Here is a 20861-nt window from a genome sequence, read left to right as displayed (position 1 = left end):
AGTTCCTTTGCCCAGTTATTGACTGGGTTATTTGTTATTTTGGTGTTAAGTTTTTTAGTTCTTTATGTATTCTGGAGATTAATGCTGTATCTGAGGTGCAGGTGGCAAAGATTTTCTCCCATTCTGTAGGCTGTCTCTTCACAAGAATAGGTTTCTTACATAAGGATAGAATAATGCTGTATAAAAGTACCTTTGGAGTGTAAGCAAGTCATTTCCTATTTCTCAACTTGAAGGTAGACTGTTATAGAGTGAACGGCATATATCTGAGAGGCATAAAAGAGAAGTGCATTAAGGATAGAGGTAGGCACTAGAAATTAAGTGAGGTTGAAGATAAGATGAATTTTGTAATCATGGAGTAATGTTCCAGGAGAAAAATAGAAATATTTGGAGATACGAAACAATTGAGGATTGAATGAGGTATAAAGAAAGCAGAGAGCAGTTTGGGGACAAGAATATGAGAGATTAGTTAAGGACTGAACCTGCAAAGTAACTGAGGGTAACAGATATGTAAAATTTCCTAAGTATAACTGGTTGCAAAACTTTCAAAAGTAACTATCTCAGCAGTCCTCTGTATATTAGAGTGGGGACTTGATTGTGTTTGCAATTAATACTTGTCTGCAAATCCCAGAGAGCAGGCCAACATGAAATTAGTTCTCAAGACTGACCAAATTTTAGAAGCAACAACAGCAGTTCCCTTTGGAAACCCCCTGCTTTTGAAGAAAGTACATAGGGTTCCCTTACAATTAGCTTATGCTAGACTACAGGTTTTTGAACTCCTCATGTAGTTCTAGGAATTCTTGGAAGGACAAAAAACTGCCCAAGCAGAGACAGGAGTACAAATAGTTAAAAAAAAAAAAAAAAAAAAAAGTTATGTAATAGTGTGACTGATTTTATTGGCATGAGTATGGTACTAATTGATTCCTTTAAAGCCAGTCTGGTCTGAATTGAATTTGTATAGATGAATGGGGCTATCTTGAACTGGTTGATCTCTGTCTTTCACCTTTGAAAAGCATACACTTTTTGACAACATAAATAAAAGGCATTTTTTAAACTAATCTTAAATTGTCAAGGGCTGGAATTGTGACTCAGTGGTAGAGTGCTTGCCTAGCATGTGTGAGGCACCGGGTTCAATTCTAAGCACCACATAAAAAATAAATGAATAAAATAAAGGTCTATCAACATCTAAAATTTTTTTTAAAAAATAATAAATTGTCACAGACACGTCTATCATTTTTACTGTTATTATAGTAAAATAGTTCTTCTCCCTTAAAAAAAAAATGTTTAAAGCTTATAAAGACTTTGCCTAAATAGCTAGGAAGTTGTCTCTTAAAGCAACTTTTATATTGCAATTATAGTTTCTATGTTATTGAGACCTGTGAAAAGGAATCTTCAAAACTAATGTAGATACACGAATACCCCCATTCAAAAATGTTACAAGCAATTGCTCCATTTTAGCTCATTTTAGATCTGGTAAAAGCCAACTAAAAATAGAAATGATAATTGTTTGATTTTAGGTACTGGTTGAAGCTAATGAGTTTAAAGTATGTACTCAGTAATTATTAATATTTTGGATTCGGTATTCAGCATAGAGGTGAATTGGAGAAAAGTTTGGGGCTGGGGTTGTGGCTTAGTGGTAGAGTGCTTGCCTAACGTACATGTGAGGCACTGAGTTTGATTCTCAGTGCCACATAAAAATAAATAAACAAATGGTATTGTGTCCATCTACAATTACAAAAAAAAGTTTTTAAGATGAAGGAAAAGTTTTATTTTGTGGTATTTTTCATTCATTTCTCTTCTCATTTTGTTACCTCAAGTCTAATGGAGTAATATAAATGCATGAGTCTTCCTAATTATAAAAATACTTTCAAAGTTTTAATCTTTTCAAATATTATAATTATAAATAAAGAAATTAATTTCCCATTTCTGGTTCACTTTAATGGGATTTTAACTCTCTAATTTGCACATTGCATACAATCAATATTTATTGATGTCCTCTTTAGACAACAATGTCCAAATAATGGCACTGGGGGAAAATAAGAAAAGGCATAGTCTATCCTCACTAAGAATATGAGGTAGACCTAGCAGGGGGGACAAGGTTCACATGTTCATATATATATATATATATATATATATATATATATATATATATACACACACAACACATACATATATACATATATATGATCTTTAATATTAATAATGATAGCTAACTTGTTTTAGTGCTTACTTTGGCTAAGCACCCACTTACATACAAATTGTTAATTCTTATAACAACTCAGTAAGGTGGGTACTATTAGTGTCCCGTTTAACACTTGAAGTGGTTGAGGCAGAGATGCTAACCTGACTTGTCCAAGGTCACATTGCTAGTAAATGATGGGGTTGGGATTCAAACCCAGGCAATCTGCCTCAAGATCTTGTATTTTTTATTATTACTTTGTACTTTGAATTAAGAAATAGGTATTCTGCTGGTATTCAAGGTAGTAACCACTGCCCCATGTGATAATGCAAGTTTATATTAACTAAAATTAAATGTTTAGTTCCACAGTTGAGTAAGGCACATTTCAACTACTCAGTAATCACATGTTGCTAGTGGTTACTACATTGGACATTTACATTATTAATGAAAGTTCTATGGGACAGCACTGGTATAGAATATATTATTACAGTAGTTCCAAAAGGGTGGTGTGCATGTGAATAATATAAAATTCTGCTAGGTGTTAATGATTAAATGGGTGGAGTTGGTAGCTGGGTGGATGAATTATTCCCCTAAGAAGGGAGTTATATCATAGGTAAAAGAGAAGAAAATGATAATAAGTTCAGTTCTGGCCTTGGTGAAGATAGGTATTTGTGAGCCCTTCAACAGAAATTGTCTAAAAAGTATTTGGAAATGAGGTCCTAAAGCACAAGAAAGAGTTCTGGAGTTGGAATCATCTTCATAGAAATAATCCTGAACTGTGAGAACTAATTAGGTCTTTGTTTTGTATTTTTTTGTGAGATGGGATATTTTTATGAGATGGGGCTGCACTGTTTTGCCCACACTTGAGTCCACAAGCTCCTGGGCTCAAGCAAGCCTCCTGCCTCAGAATTCTCTAGCTGGAACCATAGGCATGTGACATCACATGTGGCTACAAATGATGTTTTATAAAAGAAAATTTAGAAAAAGAACGAATCTTGGAGAATATCCATAGAGATGAGGTGAAAGAGGGGTCAGAGAATGATTAATCAGGAGCAGGAGGTAATGAACTACCACAAGAGCAAAAAGAAACAAGAATTTCATGAAGGATAGATTGATTTTTAGTATGAAATGCTGTAAAGATATAAGGATCAAGAGAGAAAAACAAACATTGTATTTGGTGACAATGAAGTTAGTGCTGTTATTTGAAAGAACAATTGCATATTAGTGAAAGAAAGCAGATTATGTTGTTTACTGGAAACCTAGGCCAAAGGCCTGACTCTGGGGCTCTCAATAATCAGGTCCAACCACTTATCCCAAAAAACAAATGAAAACAGTGAAAAAAAGTAACAATAAAAAGCGGGAAAGGAACACTAGTCAGTATGGTTATATTGGGAAGACAAGTGAGATTAAGCATCTCAGCCTGGCTTCCTGGGTACTGACATAAGCTTTAGATTTAATTAGAGGGAGAATTGGGACAGGGAGCAAAAGGTATGCATAGTTAAGTAATCCTGGTCAAACTTGAGATAATTGATTCTGCTTGGATTGGGGTAGAGGACAGTTTAATTGTGGGGTGATCTGCTTGCAAGGTTCCACTGTTCTCGATGGTGTTGGTAAATGACTGAAGACTTCCAGGTACCATTCCAGAAGTCTGGAACAGGACCTTATAAAAACTGGCATTGACAGTCTTAACTTAGTAACTTTTATGCCTTAGTTACTGTTGTCTTTATCCTCAAAAGGGGCAGATTACCAGTTTGGGATGAACATTCCTTCAATGATTAACATGACATGACTGTGTGCAGAGTTAAGCAGGAATCTGACCCTAAAGTTAAGGCAACAAAAGAGGAACAAAATTAAGGCAGAGATGCCAAGCTTTGTTCTGCTTTTAGTTACCCATTGGACATCTGTGTCCTCAAGTGAGGAAGTGAAGCAGAGAGCTCCCGAATTACCTCACTCTGATAATAAACACTTCCTCATGCTGAGGACAGACACCAAGGAAATTAAGACTGACATATTCCCTGGCTAAGTACAGCCTAGCTAAAACTACCTATATAATCTGACTTTTGCTTCTGTAAATTGTAACTGCTTCAGTAGGACCAGCAGGTTGCTCAAACCACATAAAAATTATTTTTCCTTTTTTCCATCATTTGGCTCTTTTTTATATGGGCTAGTGCCAAACCCAGGCAGCTGAGATCCAGGAAGGCTCCCTAGCTGGGCTACCTGTATCAGAATCAATGCTTTTAGCAAAAGCAGCCTCTCTGAGTCCCTGTTATAACATATCTGAGAAAAAAAGAAATACAGACATTTAAATCAGTCTTTCACAAAGTTTAAAAGTTAAAGGAATTTATATGTGCAGAATAGAAGGGAAGGGTTTTGTTTTGTTTTAAACATAGAGGACACGAACTTCAGGTTACTAGAGAAGTTACTTGAAGTAAATAGAGAATTTACTATAAAGGAAGAGCAGTTAACAGTAACCTCTACTATTTATTCATTCATTTGTTCATTCACTATATGTGTTGTATACCTACTGGGTCCCAGACCTGGGCAAGGTACTTTAAGCATAGCAGTAAATTAGACAAATAATTCCTATTTCCCTGGTATCTTTTTTCTATCTTTTTTTCTATCTGGATATCTTTTCTATCCCTGTCTTTTGTCCCAGTCCTCTCCTAAGACTTTCTATCTTCCTTTCTCTCTAATAATAATTCTGTAGATATAGATACTAAAACTAATTATTTTTTAATTTTTTAAATTTTTTCAGACTGCATTTTGATTCATTGTACACAAGCAGGGTACAACTTTTCATTTCTATGGTTGTACACAATGTAGATTCACACCATTCATGTTATCATATGTGTATGTAGGGTAATAATGTCTTAAAACTAATTATTAAGAGGTGTAACACCCAGCGTTGCTTCTTGGTGTAGGTCATTTTCCTTACTAGATTTGTTTCTGCTTTTTAAAAGTTACAGTAAACCAGGTACAGTGGTGCATGCTTGTAATCCCAGCAACTTGGGAGACTGAGGCAGGACGATCACAAGTTTGAGGCTTAGCAAGGCCCTAAGCAACTTAGCAAGACCCTGTCTCAAAATAAAAAAATAAAAGGGCTGAGGACACAGCTCAGTGGTAGAGTGCCCCTGGGTTAAATCCCCAGTACCTAAAAATAAAAATATAGTCAAATCTTCAAATGAGACAAAACTGTTTGTACATTGTCTTGATTTGGTTTCCAATAAATCTCTAGCAGTGAGTAAATAGAAAGGTCCAAAATGGCAGCAGCATTGAGGCGTATGTTGCCTTTTCCCATCTGATGATCAGCATATACTATTACTTCCTAGAGAGCTGTAAGGTCTTTTATGACTTTTAAGTACTAGATCCTTGATGACCTGATTTAAATATAAAACACTTCTTACAGTTTGGTATTAACCCCCACCATGTTGAGCTCCTAGTCTAACATGAGGGTGCCACTTACTGTGTCAAGAGCAATACTTGTTATAATGTCAGTCTTTTCCTTGAAGATTATTCACCCATGTGAAAAATATAGTATCATAGCTATAAGCTATAACCTACTGGACTCATTCCATGTGAATTAAGTTAAATTTAGCCAGTATTAGAGCAAGTTGGAAAAAAAGAAAGATACCTTCTCTTCTAATTCTAGAAGGAAACATGAAAAGTTTTGATTCAGATGATTTTTTGTGATGGAGAGTATAGATAAGTGGGTCATCTGGCCCACAGAAGGTCCTAGCTAACAAACTTGATATATTATAAGACTGAGGGCATGCTCCTCAGGAATTGTATTATATGATGAGGATTTTTAGGGGAGTTGCAGCCTTTTAGGGGAGGCAATGTTAGACACTTGAAATATTTTTAGAGAAAAAAGTGGTGTACTACCATTGTTTCTAAACTTATGTACAAAAGTTGTATAGGGAACTTTTAAAAAAATATGTAGACTTCTGAGCCCCATCCTTGAAGCTTCAGAAATCCATATTTTTTAAACAAAGTTTCTGCTGGTTCTGATTTTGTTCATTTTCAGACCTGTGCTTAAGAAGATTCAGAATACAGTAACCTAATAAACTAAACGTAATAAAACCTTGGAGGCTGAGATATCCAAAATTTATTCACTTATTGAACAAACATGTCCAAGCATCTGTTATGTGCTAGGAATTATGCTCTTTTCTAGGGCTACAAAGGTGGGGCTACATGGTTCCTGCTCTCAAGCTCAGAGTCTAATAATAGAAGAGATATCAGGAGACAAGACAGTGTGGTCAGTAAAAAGATGGAAATATACAGGATGTTATAGAAGCAAATAAAAGGAGGACCTAACCAGTCCTGGTTGGTTTGTGGAGGGAGGAGGCAGGATCTGGAAAACTTTATGGAAGTGGCTGAGTTTTTCTATAACAGATAACTTATTCCTCATAGCATCATGTTTTGCTTAGAAATCTTGCTAAAATGTCTTATACATTTGTTTCCTTAAATAGAACTCACATAATGTAACTTTTCTATTGATTATTTGGCATGATCACATGTTATCAGTTACTTATGCCATATAGCAAAATAGTGTGACTTTTATTGCATTATATAGGATTAATTTGCATTATCCAAAATGGTCCCAGCTTCAATTTTGATTTTTCTGTCCAATATTGTCTCTGGCATCAGTCTGATCCTTGTCTTCCTAATGTTAACATGGCTATCTTTAGAGTACCACATTTGCTTAAACTTTTCCTTGGCCAAAAGAATTCAGGCCAAAAAATTGTGAATAAAATGTAAAGCATTCTATCAAATACGTGAGTTTTAGTCTATTTTAACTCCTGAGTTGTCTTTATTATTTCAAAGAAATAATATATTATTATTTCAAATCTAGTGGATATTTTAGAAATCACATAATACAACTCCTTCATTATAAATGCAAAGAAATTGAGGCATAAAGATACCATAGATAATCCATGGCAATTAAAATTGAGAATCTAGGCCTCCTGATAACAGAATAGTTCCATTCTATAAAATAAGCAGTTCTTAACTAGTTACAGCAGAATTATTTGGAGAATTATTCAAAATACGCCTTCCTAGGACTCACCCCAACAATTCTAATTCAGTAAGTCTAGCATGTATATTTCTAAATTAAAAAAATTCTTGGAAGATTCTGATATGTACTCCTGAACTACCATACTTTAATCTGGTGCCATATGTGAGAATTTGTTTCTGAACAGTTAAATAGGCAATAAAAGTCTAAATCATAAGAAGGAAACTCTGGAGTTTACTGTGAGAAAGTCAGAGAGTTTTGAGCAGAAAAGTGATATGTTCTAACTTTGACTTTTAAACGATTCCTCTACTGTATACAAAACAAGTGGGGGATGGTTAGAATGTCTCTAGTAGATATATAGGTCAGGATATAGTTCATTAGCTCAAGCAAAGAGGTGTGTGTAGAGACTTTGACCTGAGTGATAATAGAGGAGGTGGTTAGAAATGAATAGATCTGGGACATATTTTTAAAGTTAAAGCAACAGGATTTACTGACAAAACAAATTCACAATATAAAAGGAGTCAAAGATCATTCCTAAGTTTTTGGCCCAAATGGAAGTATAGAATTGCCTTTTTCTGAAAGAGAGAAAATGGCAAGAGAAATAAATTTGGGAGTGAGATTGGAAAATTATTTTTGGATATGTTAAATTTGAGTTGCCTTTTAGACATCCAGATTATGGTCTGGTGAAAATGGTACTCTGAAGTTTCCAGGATGAATATAAACTTGAAATTCATCAACATAAAGATGACATTTGAAATCATAAGAGTAGATGAAATTGCCAAGAGAATGAATGTTGATAGAGAAGATAAGAGGCTACAGAACATTTCAGCAATTGGAGGTCATATAAGGAGAACCCAAATGGAGACTGGAAAAGATTAGCTAGTGAGGTGGGAAGAAAACCAGGAGGGTGTAATAGCCTGGAAGTTTAAGAAGTATTGCAAAACACAGGAATGATTAGTTGTGTCAAATGGCAGAATGAAATAAAAACTGTCACTTAACCATTGTAGTTAGCCATGGTTAACCTTGACCAGGAATAGTTCATAGGGTGATAGGGCAAAAGTTTCATAGGAATCAGTTCAAAAAAGAGTAAGAAAAAGAGTTGAGAATAGACACTCTTTGAAGAGTTGTTCTGTGAAAAGAAACGCAAAAGTAGCATAGTAGCTGGAGGAGGACTTGAAGTCAATAGGTTATTTTGAAAGATTGGAAAAATTGCTGGTGTGGTGGCACATACCTATAATCCCAGCTACTTGAAAGACTGAGGCAGGAGGATCACAAGTTCAAGACCAGTTGAGAAATTAAGTGACACCCTATCTCAAAAAAAAAAAAAAAAAAAATGTTGGGGTGGAGGCGCTGGGGCTATATAGCTCAATGGTAGAGAAACCATAGGTTCAATCCCTGGTACTAGGGGGAAAAAAAAAAAAAAAAAAAAAAAAGGAAAGGAAGGAGGGAGGGAAAGAAAGAGAGAAAAGAAAAATATGTTGTTATGCTGGTGAGAATTATCCAACAGAGAAGGAAAAATTGGAAAGAAAGGGGAGAATTGGTGTAACTACATCTTTGAGTAAGAAAGTGGGGAAAGAATTTCATGCACAGAGGAGCATTTAGGATTTAGCCGTAGGACCATAGGCCCCCTAGGGGAATAGCAGAAGGGAAAGCAGGTGATATAGGTATACATGGAGAGAGGTAGTTAGAGATGGAAAGAGCAAATTATAGGAGTACTTTTTAAAAAATTGATTCTGTCATAGAAAGCAAAGATAGTAGCTCTTACCAAGTATAGGGAAGAGATATTAAAGTTCTAAAAAGAAGAGAAAATATGAAATAGTTACCTGGGAGAAGAAAAGGGTAAATGAACTACAGAATTGATGGAAGGGCAGCTCCAAAGGCACATGTTTATTAAAATGAATTCCATCAACTTGAATGTGTATTTTTCCAAGCTCCTTGTTCAGGTAGCTGGGTTATAGGCATGGAATAGGGGGAATAACCAGGGTTGGGATTTTGTTAGTAAACAGTGTGAGAGGAAGGCAAAGAAGTACCTATAACGATGGATCATGAGATTTATGCTTAGTTAGGAAGGAATTAAAGCTTTGGAAGTAGAAGAGGGATCTGTAACAGATGTTACAATCAATTAACTATAAGTTCTTCTAGGATCAAAGATGATTAGAGTTGGAGTGTTTGAGAGAATAAGCTTGAAAGATAGAAGGTGGTGATCTGAGAATGATATGCTGAAATGAAATGTCCAGTGATTTAAACTGAGTGAGGTGCTTATTAGTTTGTTTAGTGGCTATAATAATTATTTTAGTTGATTGCTTTGTTAGGTTCATGACTACAAAGAAGGAACCCCAGAAGAGAGGACCTACTATATAGAATTATGGGATGTTGGAGGCTCTGTGGGCAGTGCCAGCAGTGTGAAAAGCACAAGAGCAGTATTCTACAACTCCGTGAATGGTAAAGCATCTTTTATTTCTACGACATTTTAATGGTCTATGAATATATACCATCTTATATGAAATGCTAATGACTTGCCAAACTCAACTTAATTTGAGAAAGATTTAAAATACCACTTTTGACTTAAATATGGATATTACACTTCAATTTATGTTTCTAGGTTCTAACCATGTGACTCAGAACAGTAAACATTTGCTTTGTCTAAGTCCTTCTATTTATAGTATTGTCATAAACAAAATATTGAAAATTAAAATTGTATTTTGGGTACTTGGCATAAAATGGAACTTTTAAAACACTGTCCCTGGGAGTGCTGTTTCATCAGTCAGTTGAGAGCAATCCTATAGTCTTAAGCCAGATATCCAGAGATGCAGATTTCTTTCATCTGCCCCTTAGAGAGAGTCCTTTGTAATTTTAAAGAGCTGCCTAAGGGTGTTTTTAGGAATGCAGAAGTTTCATCCAGTTATAAATATTCAAGTATTAGAAGGAGACCTCCAGATGGAGGTGTGTAATAAAGGACATAATTGCAGTTCAGGGAGTCCTTGTTAAATTCTGACTACCCTACTTACTTGTTAACCTAGGGTAAATTACTCAGCCTCTCTGAGCCTCATTTCCTCAAGTGTAGAAATATATAATAATACTTCATAGGACTGTTCTGAAAATTAAACTAGATAACACAATTAAAAAATCTGGCACATAAGTGCTAAAAATATTATATCTTAAATGGTAGGTTTTTTTTTTTTTTTTTTTCAATCTATGTTCTTGATGCCTATGAGAACCTCTGTGAGTACAGTTGGATATGGGGGCAAGTGTCAGATCTGTATTTGCTCAAGACAGCAGGAGAGGTACAGGTTTATCAGAGCTGGTTGGAATAAATCCAGTATACAAGCACCTTAGTTATACAGACAGCTGAAAAACTTGAGAAGCCAATTAATTCTGCTTCTTCTGTCCTTTTTCAATTTGATATATCCCATATTTGAAAATGGAGAAATCATCAATTTTGTGTCCTCTTTTCACAGTAGAATTAGGCTAATATAGGAAAGGATTGGGAATTTGAAAAACTATAGTCTTGACCACAAGAGACTAGGCATTAAAGCCTTTCTTCTTTTATCTCTATCTTATTAAAATAATAACCTGCTTTTGCCTTTCTGTCTAGTATCTTATTGATTCAGCTTAATTTTATGTCTGAACTTCATTACATTTTGTTATTTTTCTCCATATCTCAAAAGTTACATATTTTATATTATTTGTATGCTTGATTATCTCTTCCTGCTCTCCTGGTAGCATATTTCTTTTGCTCTATTAACTAAATCTCTTATAGGTAGCAAGCTTACATAGCTAACCATAATGCCAAAAACTAGAAAACAAAACTTTCACTTTCATCGAGCCCACGTATCTTTAGGACTACATTTTGTCTGCTAAGGAAAAGCAGTTGTGCAAAGTAAAACAATGCCACTTTACTACATTTTTATTAGTATGATTTTCAGTGAGTATGTTTGTACTGATATGTGTTGCATGACTATATACAGTGCAGAAACAATATAACTTTGAACCAATATGATTTCTAATTATACTTTAGTTTTGATGTTCTTGATTGATAAAGTAGTTCTGCAAGTAGGACCAGACATAAAGTAGGAACTCAGGAAGTGTTGAATGTAGAATAGGAAGAGACATTAGAAATATTTAAAGACATTTTGCCAGCCCTTCTAAGATTTTTTTCATAATATAAAACTGACAGAGTTTTATAGCTATTTCTAAGTGTTTGTAGAGGAAATTTTTTAAAAATTGTCTGAGATTATTAGTAATACTAGAATATCAGATTGATTAAACCACCTAATGTTTGTACTTATTAGGCTTAACTTTGCCGATTGTGATATGAAGAAGAGTTGTTTACAACACTAAGATTATTGTCTCTGATTATTTTAGGTATTATTTTGGTACATGACTTAACAAATAAAAAGTCATCCCAAAATTTGTATCGTTGGTCATTGGAAGCTCTCAATAGGGATTTGGTGCCAACTGGAGTTTTGGTGACAAATGGGTAAGCTTGGAATTACTTTACAATTGTTTGAAATGTTTTAATAATCATAAGGAATGGTCTTTGCAAAATAACATTTTGTAAGATATTTGATTTGCAAATATTTTCTACTACTCTATAGATTATCCTTTCTTTCTCTCTCTCTCTCTCTCTCCTGGGAATTGAACCCAGGGGCACTTTATCCCAGTCCTTTTTTATATTTTATTTTGAGATAGGCTCTTGCTAAGTTGCTGAGTCTCACTAAGTTCCTGAAGCTGGCCTTGAACCTATAATCCTCTTGCTTCAGCCTCCTGAGTCTCTCTAGGATTATAGGCATATGCTATACCCAGTTCTTTTCATTTTCTTAACAGGGTCTTTCACAAAGCACTGTCTTTATTTTGACGAATCTCTTACTTTTTTTTGGAATATGTTTTCATATCATGTCTAAAACCTCGCATAGTCCCTGATCATGCAGGTTTTATAGTTTGGGGTTTATATTTAGATCTATGGTTTGCTTTAAGTTAGTTTTATATAAGATGTGAGGTTTTGTCTGAGGTTAACTTTTGCATTTGAATGTTGGGTTATTCCAGCACCATTTGTTGAAAAGATTATCCTGTGACTTCAAATTAAAAAGTACTTACACAATGGGAGAGAATTGATTTTAAGCAGTTATCTGCCTTGTCTCCCAATGATAAAATTTCCCCTCAGTTGAAGATCAAATTGGAACTAAGATGTTATAAAAGAAAACAAAGAAAGCCAGAAAGAAATAAGAGAACAAATACATATATATATATATGTATATATATATATATATATATATATATGTATGTGCTTTACATAGATTACAAGTGGTAGAATTCTATGTATGTCAAAGATGTTATCTGGCTGGACATGTAGCTCAATGGTGAAGTTATTGCCTGGCATGCACAGACTCTGGGTTCAATCCCTACTCCTGAGAAAAGAAAAAAAAACTTGTTAGAATATATACAGATTTTTATGAGAAAGAATTAGTGAATGTAAGAGAGGAAAACACTCTTAAGGAGGACACTTTGAAATCTTTTTTCTCTAATGAATCAAATTTCAGTTTTGACTCATGTCTTCCAAATTGCTATTATACTGGTAAGAAAACTCAAAGGCCTTGAACTTGATCTATTATTGATTTTGATGCAGTAAATAGAATAATAATTTTTGAATGTGATGGAAGATTATGTAGTTCAAAACAATTGTGTTCCAAGCTGTTTGTGAAGGGCATAAAGATTTAATAATTTTGCCCTCTGCCTCATTTTAGTTGCCCAAAAAGAAAGAAAATTGGTATTAAAGAAAGAAGAAAAACTATGTTTAACTGGGTTTTGTTGATTGGATTATACAATATTTATTTACTCATAAATTCTTTTCAAAATATTTTTAAGTATAGTTGGACATAATACCTTTATTTTATTTGTTTTTTTACGTGGTACTGAGGATCAAACCCAGTGCCTCACACGTGATAAGCAAGCACTCTACCACTGAGCCACATAAATTTTTCAAAAGCAGATTTTACTTTTATATATTGAGCTTCAACATTCAGAATTGCATGTCTTTTAATTCTGTGACCAAAATTTCAATTAGTTCAACATTGGACTTCATGTTCCTTTCAGAAATTAGAAATATCATTTATATTATCACTCTATCTTTTAGATAAATATAGAAAATTTTGTTATAATAGTCAGTGACCCAAGGCCACTAACCCTAAATGATTCTGATTGCCCAATCTCCCATGCTCACATGTCAGGACAAATAACTATTTGGTACTAAATATTTTGCTCTTACTATTCATTTTCACTTCATTTGTTTCCATTTGTTTAATTTATTTTTCTCTGGACTGTGGTGTACCATATTCAGTTTATTCTAGGCTTTAGCTTCCCTATTTCTTCCTTTTCCTGGAATGATCTCTTCTTTACTCATAGACAGAAATATGTATGATAGATATATATATTTTGTGCATACACAAAAGGAGCTTGCTATCTTCCTCTCTGGCATAAGGCCTGAGTACCATATTAGACTCCTGTATGTTTTTCCTACACTGAAGTTTGAATCTACTCTTTGCTTCTCTAATTAAAAATTTCTGAGTCATTAGCTGTAGAAGACAGACCTTGGGGAAGTCAAGTCAGATGACCGTGGTATACTTGGTGAGCACTCAAGTAGTTGTTCAAGTAGTCTATTGTAAAGACATACAAGAACAAATCTTGAGTAGTTAGATGAACAGTTGAACTTTGATAGATGATGATGATGAAGGGTTGATAAATATACAAGTAAATAGAAGAAACTGGAAGAAAAGTAGAGTTATATGTGATGAGTGAGCAAGAATCAAGAATTATCAGTGAAAATAGTATAAAGCTACTTGCATTTAAATGTTGCACATCTGCAATGGAAAGGTAAATTCCATTCACCTCTTCATTATTATTTATCACAGGGAATATGATCAGGAACAGTTTGCTGATAACCAGATCCCACTTTTAGTAATAGGCACTAAACTAGACCAGATTCATGAAACCAAGCGTCATGAAGTTTTAACTAGAACTGCTTTCCTGGCTGAGGATTTCAATGCAGAAGAAATTAATTTGGTATGTATTTTCACTAATGTATGTTTATATTATTACAAGGTAAAGGCAAAATGTAAACAAGATTGGAGTACACATATCTAGATTAGCTGGTCTTAGTCACTTCAGCCTTGTATACTGATATGTTGAAATGTTCAAACTTTATTCTATGAATAATATAAATCATGAGCTTTTTCTTGAGAGTAATTTTTTAAATCACACCAAAATCAAAATAATTAAATTGATGAAGGTTACACTATACCTCGATTGTTCTTACTTTAGAAAAACCTCCTATCTGCTTAAACAACAAAATTTATCCTAAAGTGCAACCAAATAGACCTATGAGAAAATTGCAAACTATAAACTAGGGGTGCATCATAAAGACTGATGTATATAAATTTATACATACAGAGAGTCGTCCCCCCCCCACCATCGAGATAGCTAGTTTAATTACAACTGAGGGCTCAAAGGGCTAAGAAACTGTTCTTCTATAAGCCAGTTAGCATTCCCCTAATAAGGATCCTGGCCAGCACTTTCAGTCATGGTTATTTGTAATTGTTCACAAGTAGGATTTCTGTAACATAATCAGTGAGTGTGTTGCATTTCGGATATGCAGTGAAAGTGGTTTAATAATACTAATGGCCAAGATGTGTTGAGCACTTATTATATGCCAAACTCTGTTCTAGTGCTTTACAAACGTCTTCTCACAGGCATCATCTTCACGTCAACACTATTAAGGACACACTATTACTATCCCCATTTTAAACAGGAAGACAAGAAGGAGAGAGAAGTAACTATGCCAAAATTACACTGGTCAAATAAGACTCTCTCGACTCCAAAGCCTGTTGTCTGCAGTTAAACCCGTTTCTCTCTTATTTATCCTTCAACTAATATTAACAGTTTCTGAGCTGAAAGAACTCTTGGAAATCATGTAGACCAACAGTTACCCAAACCTGACTTGGTATTTATATTGCTAATAGTACCTATGAGAAATTTTTGAGTACCTGCCCCCAACAGCTGGAGATTTTCATTCATAACCTCTGGTGGGAAGTCCAGGATGCTTTAATTTCGTTCACCCTTTTGTTTTCTTCAAACTATGGTGCTGGGGATCCAAGCCACAGCCTTACACATGCTAAGCATACACTGTACCACTGAGCTACACCCCAACCCCCATGTCTGTAATCTTAACAGATACTTCAGGTGATTCTGATTCTCTTGCTCTTTGAATAAATATTTGTGAACCCTGCTTGATTTAACCCCATCTGTACCCCCATAACTGAGTCAGTTCCTGCCTGCCATTCCATTGTTTTTTTTTACATTCTGCTTTGCACTAGAAATTGCCTTATTTTTCTCAGCTGCCACCATGGAATATTCAATGTAAGTACTCCAGGTAGTCAGTGCTGCCAAAGGATTCCTACTCTTGAAATATATAATATCCACGTTGAAGAAGTGCTGGGATTACTTCATTGAACATTATTTCCAAAGATAATTTTACCTTTGAATATACTTAATTTGTTCCAGTGATAACTTTTAATATATTTCTGAATATATCTCTTTCCAGTGCCTGTGAATTTCTAGATGTATATTATTCCTATTTGCCTTACAGAAGCAGGGCTACCTTTATTTGTTAGCAAGATGTAAAGGTATGCAAATAGTGGGACTTCAGCTCACATAGTCTCCAAAGAATTTAAATTACATCATGCTTTTGGCTTTTATCAGAGTGTAGCTTTAAGAACAGAGCAGAAAAGAAAGGAGAGAGTGATGAGGATACTGGAAAAAACAAAAAAATTATAAAATTGAATGGAAGTGTTTCAAAACAAAGGAGTCAAAAAGACTCAGCAAGTAAATATAAAACCTCAAATTGAAGACTAATGTAACAGTATTAGTATTAGTGCTGATTCATCAGTTATTATATGAATTTACTTAAGACTAAAGAAAGGTGAGAATATAACAAATGTATACATCAAAAAGCAGAATGAAAGTTCTGCCTGAGTAAATGCAAATTGTTTATAATTCAAGCCCATTATATGGTGGAAGATTACTTACTATTTAAAAATCTCATTAGATTTTCTGTGTCTAGTACAAACTTTTTGGTTACGTGTTTATTTCAAAGTGATCATACTGAAGCATCTTCCCTAGTTAATAGTCCTTTCTCAAGCTCAGACAAGCTATTTAGAGCTATTAATTTTCAAACCTTGCCTTCATCCATGATCAATGGCAGATGACTCTTTCAGCTCTAAGATTTTCATCCTAAAAATCATAGAGTTTTAGATTCCCTAGGCAACTTAAAATTGTGGCCCTCTACAATTAAGGTTTTTGGGGAAGGATGGTTTGTTTGCTGTTTGATTTGGTTTTTGTATTTAGTAATTTAACTGTATTTTAGAATCATCTTTGAAATTTTTGACATTCTGATGAATAGGTAATCAATATTTATTTTGCAAAACATATCTAATGCAGGTCTAAAGTTTTTCATTTTTATGCCCCAGTAGCCGTAGAAATGTGTTCACACATTATTTCAAATATGACAATGTGAATGATGATGTTTTGGTGCATTTAATCCATATACATTATCTTTATTGTGTTAGATGCTTTTATGCTCACAAATTCAACCTGTATTTTCATAGAATGGAAAAGGAAACTAATATTCCAGTACTTTCTATGTGCAAGACATGAATTATCTCATTAATTTTCACAAAAATCCTATGGAATAAGTAGTATTATTCCCACTTCACAAATGAGTAAGCCCAATTATAAAAGCTTAGTCATCTAAACAGCATTATACAGTGTAGAAATATTGGCACAGATATTCAAATACAGAACTCACAGGCTCCAAAGACCCCTGATTTCCCTTCTGATTTTGAAATTTTTTGTTGTCTCTTTTTTGTGGTTTTGGAAAATGTATTGCAGTTTCTGGCTAAAATTTAAAACATGATCTTTGCAGTGTTCTATGTGGATGAAATATGTGATTGTTACTAAATTCATTAGAAAGGAACTGTGTAAACCTAAAGATTACAAAACAGAATAAATACAAAAACAGTTATTTTAGTAGTTCTCAAGGGGCATGGACAGATATCCTTGTAAAGAAGCCAACAGGATATACTCATAGTTTGGTTTTAGGTGGCATTTGAGATCAACATCAAAGTATACTCTGTCTCTTGAGGTGGCAAGTCCGTGGTAACAAGCACAGACATTTTGCCACTGAGATTCCAAGAGAAGGATAGTAAGCTTTTTAAGGTCTTTACAAGTTACTATAATGATATAATGTGCCATGTTGTTTTCCTATTTTAAAGAATCCTACTGAATAATAGTAATGTATCTATTGTTGTCAAAAAGAGTATATCTTTGTGGCCTACAAGATGGAGAAATCCTTGACAGCTCTTCTGTTTATTCTGTACTTCTGTAAATCCTTATTTTAATGCTTCCTTCTGTTTTATAAGCCATATAGTATTTGGTGGAGCACTACTGAGTACCTAGTCCTAAAAAATGAGGACTATTTATAATAGCTCTATTTCTGGTTTTCAGGATAAATGCAGACAGGTTCCTGCCTAGTATCTTGTTTTTGTTTGTTCGTTTGTTAGTAAACTATTAGCAATTCTGTCTTCCTTTAAGAATTGATGATGAATTGATTCCCTACACTCTAAAATTGTTTAAAGGACAAAGAGTAAGTAGCCTTATCTTTCTTTGGTACTTTCCTGTTTGCTTTGTGCATAATAATTTGAAAATTATTTGAATATTTTATGAGTTTCTTAATTATTTAGTATAGAAATGTGCAACAGGATGTTAAAATTAACGAAGAGCTTTTGCTTCTAACTTTTATTTGTGGATCTTATGTTTTCTAGGATTGTACAAATCCTCGGTACTTAGCTGCAGGTTCTTCCAATGCTGTCAAGATCAGTAGGTTTTTTGATAAGGTAATGACTTCAATTAAGTTATTTTTAAACTTAATTTATATTTTTTGAGAGTTTAAAGTCTTTGTGGAATGCTGTGTCCCTTTATTCCTTCATCCAAAACTTTACAGCCTGAATAATACCTGTTTTGATCTCTCTTATCTGTTGAAATAATTGCTCAAGGCCTGCTGACGTACTTATTCCATCACCAATGTTCTCTAAGCAAAGGGTGAAAACTACTGGATTCAAGTGGAGTTTTTCAAAGATACCTAATTCCTCTCCTTGAAACAATTTATGCTTACCCATTTTCTAGCTCTTTGTGTACTTCTTCATACTCCCCACCCCAAAAGTCACTGAACTGAGAAGATTCTGCTCCATTCAAACCTTGAGTTCTTTCTGTTCTTTCAGCTATTAATATTCTCCATTAAGTGTTACCGTAACTTTGTAAGGTTATGTTGTCTTTTTAATTCCATGATATTTCCCTAACAGAAACCTTTGCTTTCAAGTTATTGACTCTTTGCTAGTGTTATCTTACTGTCACTGAGCTAGAATGAAACTGTAGAATGACTCAGTGTACTAGTCTTTCCTTCACAAGGCCAAACAGCTGCATTGCACGTAACATTAATCAAGTTTGTTATTTGCCTAATGTTGACATTGGATGGTAAAATAAAATAGGATGCTTTCCTGCATGTATCATTGAAAAAGATTAATTTCTGTATTATATTTCTTTTTAAGTATAATTCCCTAAGAAAAACACTTCCATCCTTGTAGATCTTCATTATGAATAATTTTTAACTATTTAAGGATCATGAATATCTACCTTTTTCCATATCACCATAAGAAAAGCCCCACTTCCCTCTGTGTTTACTATTAGCCCATTTGGAAAATTTTTGTCTCACTGAGAACTTCTTGAGTGGCATGTGGTAAACAAGATACAGATATGTCCTGATATTGATTCCCACAGCTCTCAGAGCAGCCACAGCCTCCAGACAGAGGGTCTGGGTAATAAGGGGCAGCCTCTTCTGTTTACCCCAGTGTGCTGTACAAATATTAGCATTTTCTAATTGTGTCATGACATGAAAAACATTGGGGAACACTGCAAAGAACCAGAGTTTCCCTCCACATTGTTTTCAAATCTAAAGTTAAGAATTTCCATTTGGTACCCACTGTTCCCAATCTCATATAAAATTCTATCCCCAAAGAACAACATCATAAATGTCTGTGTCTGACCCAGAAAAGTCCCACAGCCTATTATTTAAATTTTTAAATTATTAATTTTGAAATTAAAAAAATAAGATATAGATAAACAATGAGTTATAGACTAGAGTAAGCCAGGTTGTCAGGCAAGGTTTATTTTTAAAAAAGAAGAAACAATTTGATTGTCTTGAGGCATTAAGGTTTGGTAAGAAAAGGACATTGCAAGTTGGGGATAAAGAATTATCAAGAAAAGCAAACAGTGTCATTTTTCTCTTTGCTGCCTAAATCTCAACAAAATGTATGTGGATTATGAGGTTGACCAGACCTCTACAGATCTGAAATGATTGCCTAAAACCTAGGCAACTGCAGTAAAATTGTACCCAGTTTTCTATATATCATATCTTCCAGAAGTTAATGTAAAGATTTCTTCTCCAAAAGGGAGATTTCTTCTCTCGACTCCATTGGGTAGTAGTAATCCCACTCTAGAATGGTAAGATTTTCCTCTCATCCAGTCGACAGAGGAAAGGGAAACAGTTCCTTGTTGGTTTTTGTGGGGTCAAGTGTTTTGAGATGTACACCAGTTTGGAACCAGCTTTTTTACCCTTGAGGCCAATGAATGCAACTTTACTCTGGGTTTCTTGTGGCTTAAGATAACCCAGCCATAGACTCCAAGATAGAAAAAAATCTGGATAATTTGGCTCTCAGGCCAGTGAAAGTAACTGGTACAGGCAGGAAGAACATGCACTACTCTTATTCTGAGTAATTCTTTATTTGGGGGGCGGGGGCGGGAGGATGGGGTACCAGGGATTGAACTCAGAAGCACTCGACCACTGAGCCATATCCCCAGCCCTATTTTGTATTTTATTTAGAAACAGGGTCTCACTGAGTTGCTTAGTGCCTTGCTTTTGCTGAGTCTGGCTTTGAATTCGTGATCCTCCTGCCTCAGCCTCCCAAGCCACTGGGATTACAGGTGTGCACCACTGCACCCAGCATTTCATTAATTTTAAAAATGTTTTTCAACATCTGAAAATACGGTGCTCTTAAGTTCATTACATTAGAACATATATTTTAAGGGTTTCTTTTCAATAGTAGTGATAGATCTGTGCAAATACATCCACTGATTTAACTTGTTTATCTTAATCATATACAGACAGTTCAGAATCCCTGAACTAAGGTGCAGATGAAGTCCATAAAGGAAGCTAATTTACTGTTATTGACATAATCATCTGTCATCATTAAGGATGTGCAGATTTTATCACTGCTTCCTGTAGGATGTGGCAGTTCACCACATCACATGGTCCTTTTTAAAGAATAGCTATACTATTATAATGGGCAAGTGCTTTGCTTTTACTAAGGATTCTGTTTTGTGCATTTTAAGGCTGACTGCTAGGAACCTTAGAGTCAGATTTGCTACCATACTCTAGAAATTGCATGGGATTTTATCTCATTCTGTCATTTGGTTGGTTAGTTGTTCATTTATTTTTTTCATCTCTCATGCTTTTTGGAATGAAGCAGGCCTTTCTGGAAATATTCCCACAATCCTGATCTTCGCAAC

General features: G+C 34.5%; 1 protein-coding gene across 1 annotated transcript in view; it reads left to right on the top strand.

The window, feature by feature from the left end:
- Positions 1–20861, top strand: part of RABL3 (RAB, member of RAS oncogene family like 3) — a 48029-nt gene that overhangs the window by 25105 nt on the left and 2063 nt on the right. Inside the window, exons 3-6 of the mRNA XM_079155354.1 lie at positions 9500–9629; positions 11553–11667; positions 14096–14246; positions 18062–18133. Of these exons, the coding sequence (XP_079011480.1) occupies positions 9500–9629; positions 11553–11667; positions 14096–14246; positions 18062–18133 (468 nt within the window). The remainder of the gene's footprint in view (positions 1–9499; positions 9630–11552; positions 11668–14095; positions 14247–18061; positions 18134–20861) is intronic.

This window comes from Sciurus vulgaris (assembly GCF_902686455.1).
Source record: "Sciurus vulgaris genome assembly, chromosome: 10".
NCBI lineage: Eukaryota > Metazoa > Chordata > Mammalia > Rodentia > Sciuridae > Sciurus > Sciurus vulgaris.
The sequence above is the reverse complement of the archived record's forward strand: the minus strand, read 5'-3'. Positions and strand labels throughout refer to the sequence as shown.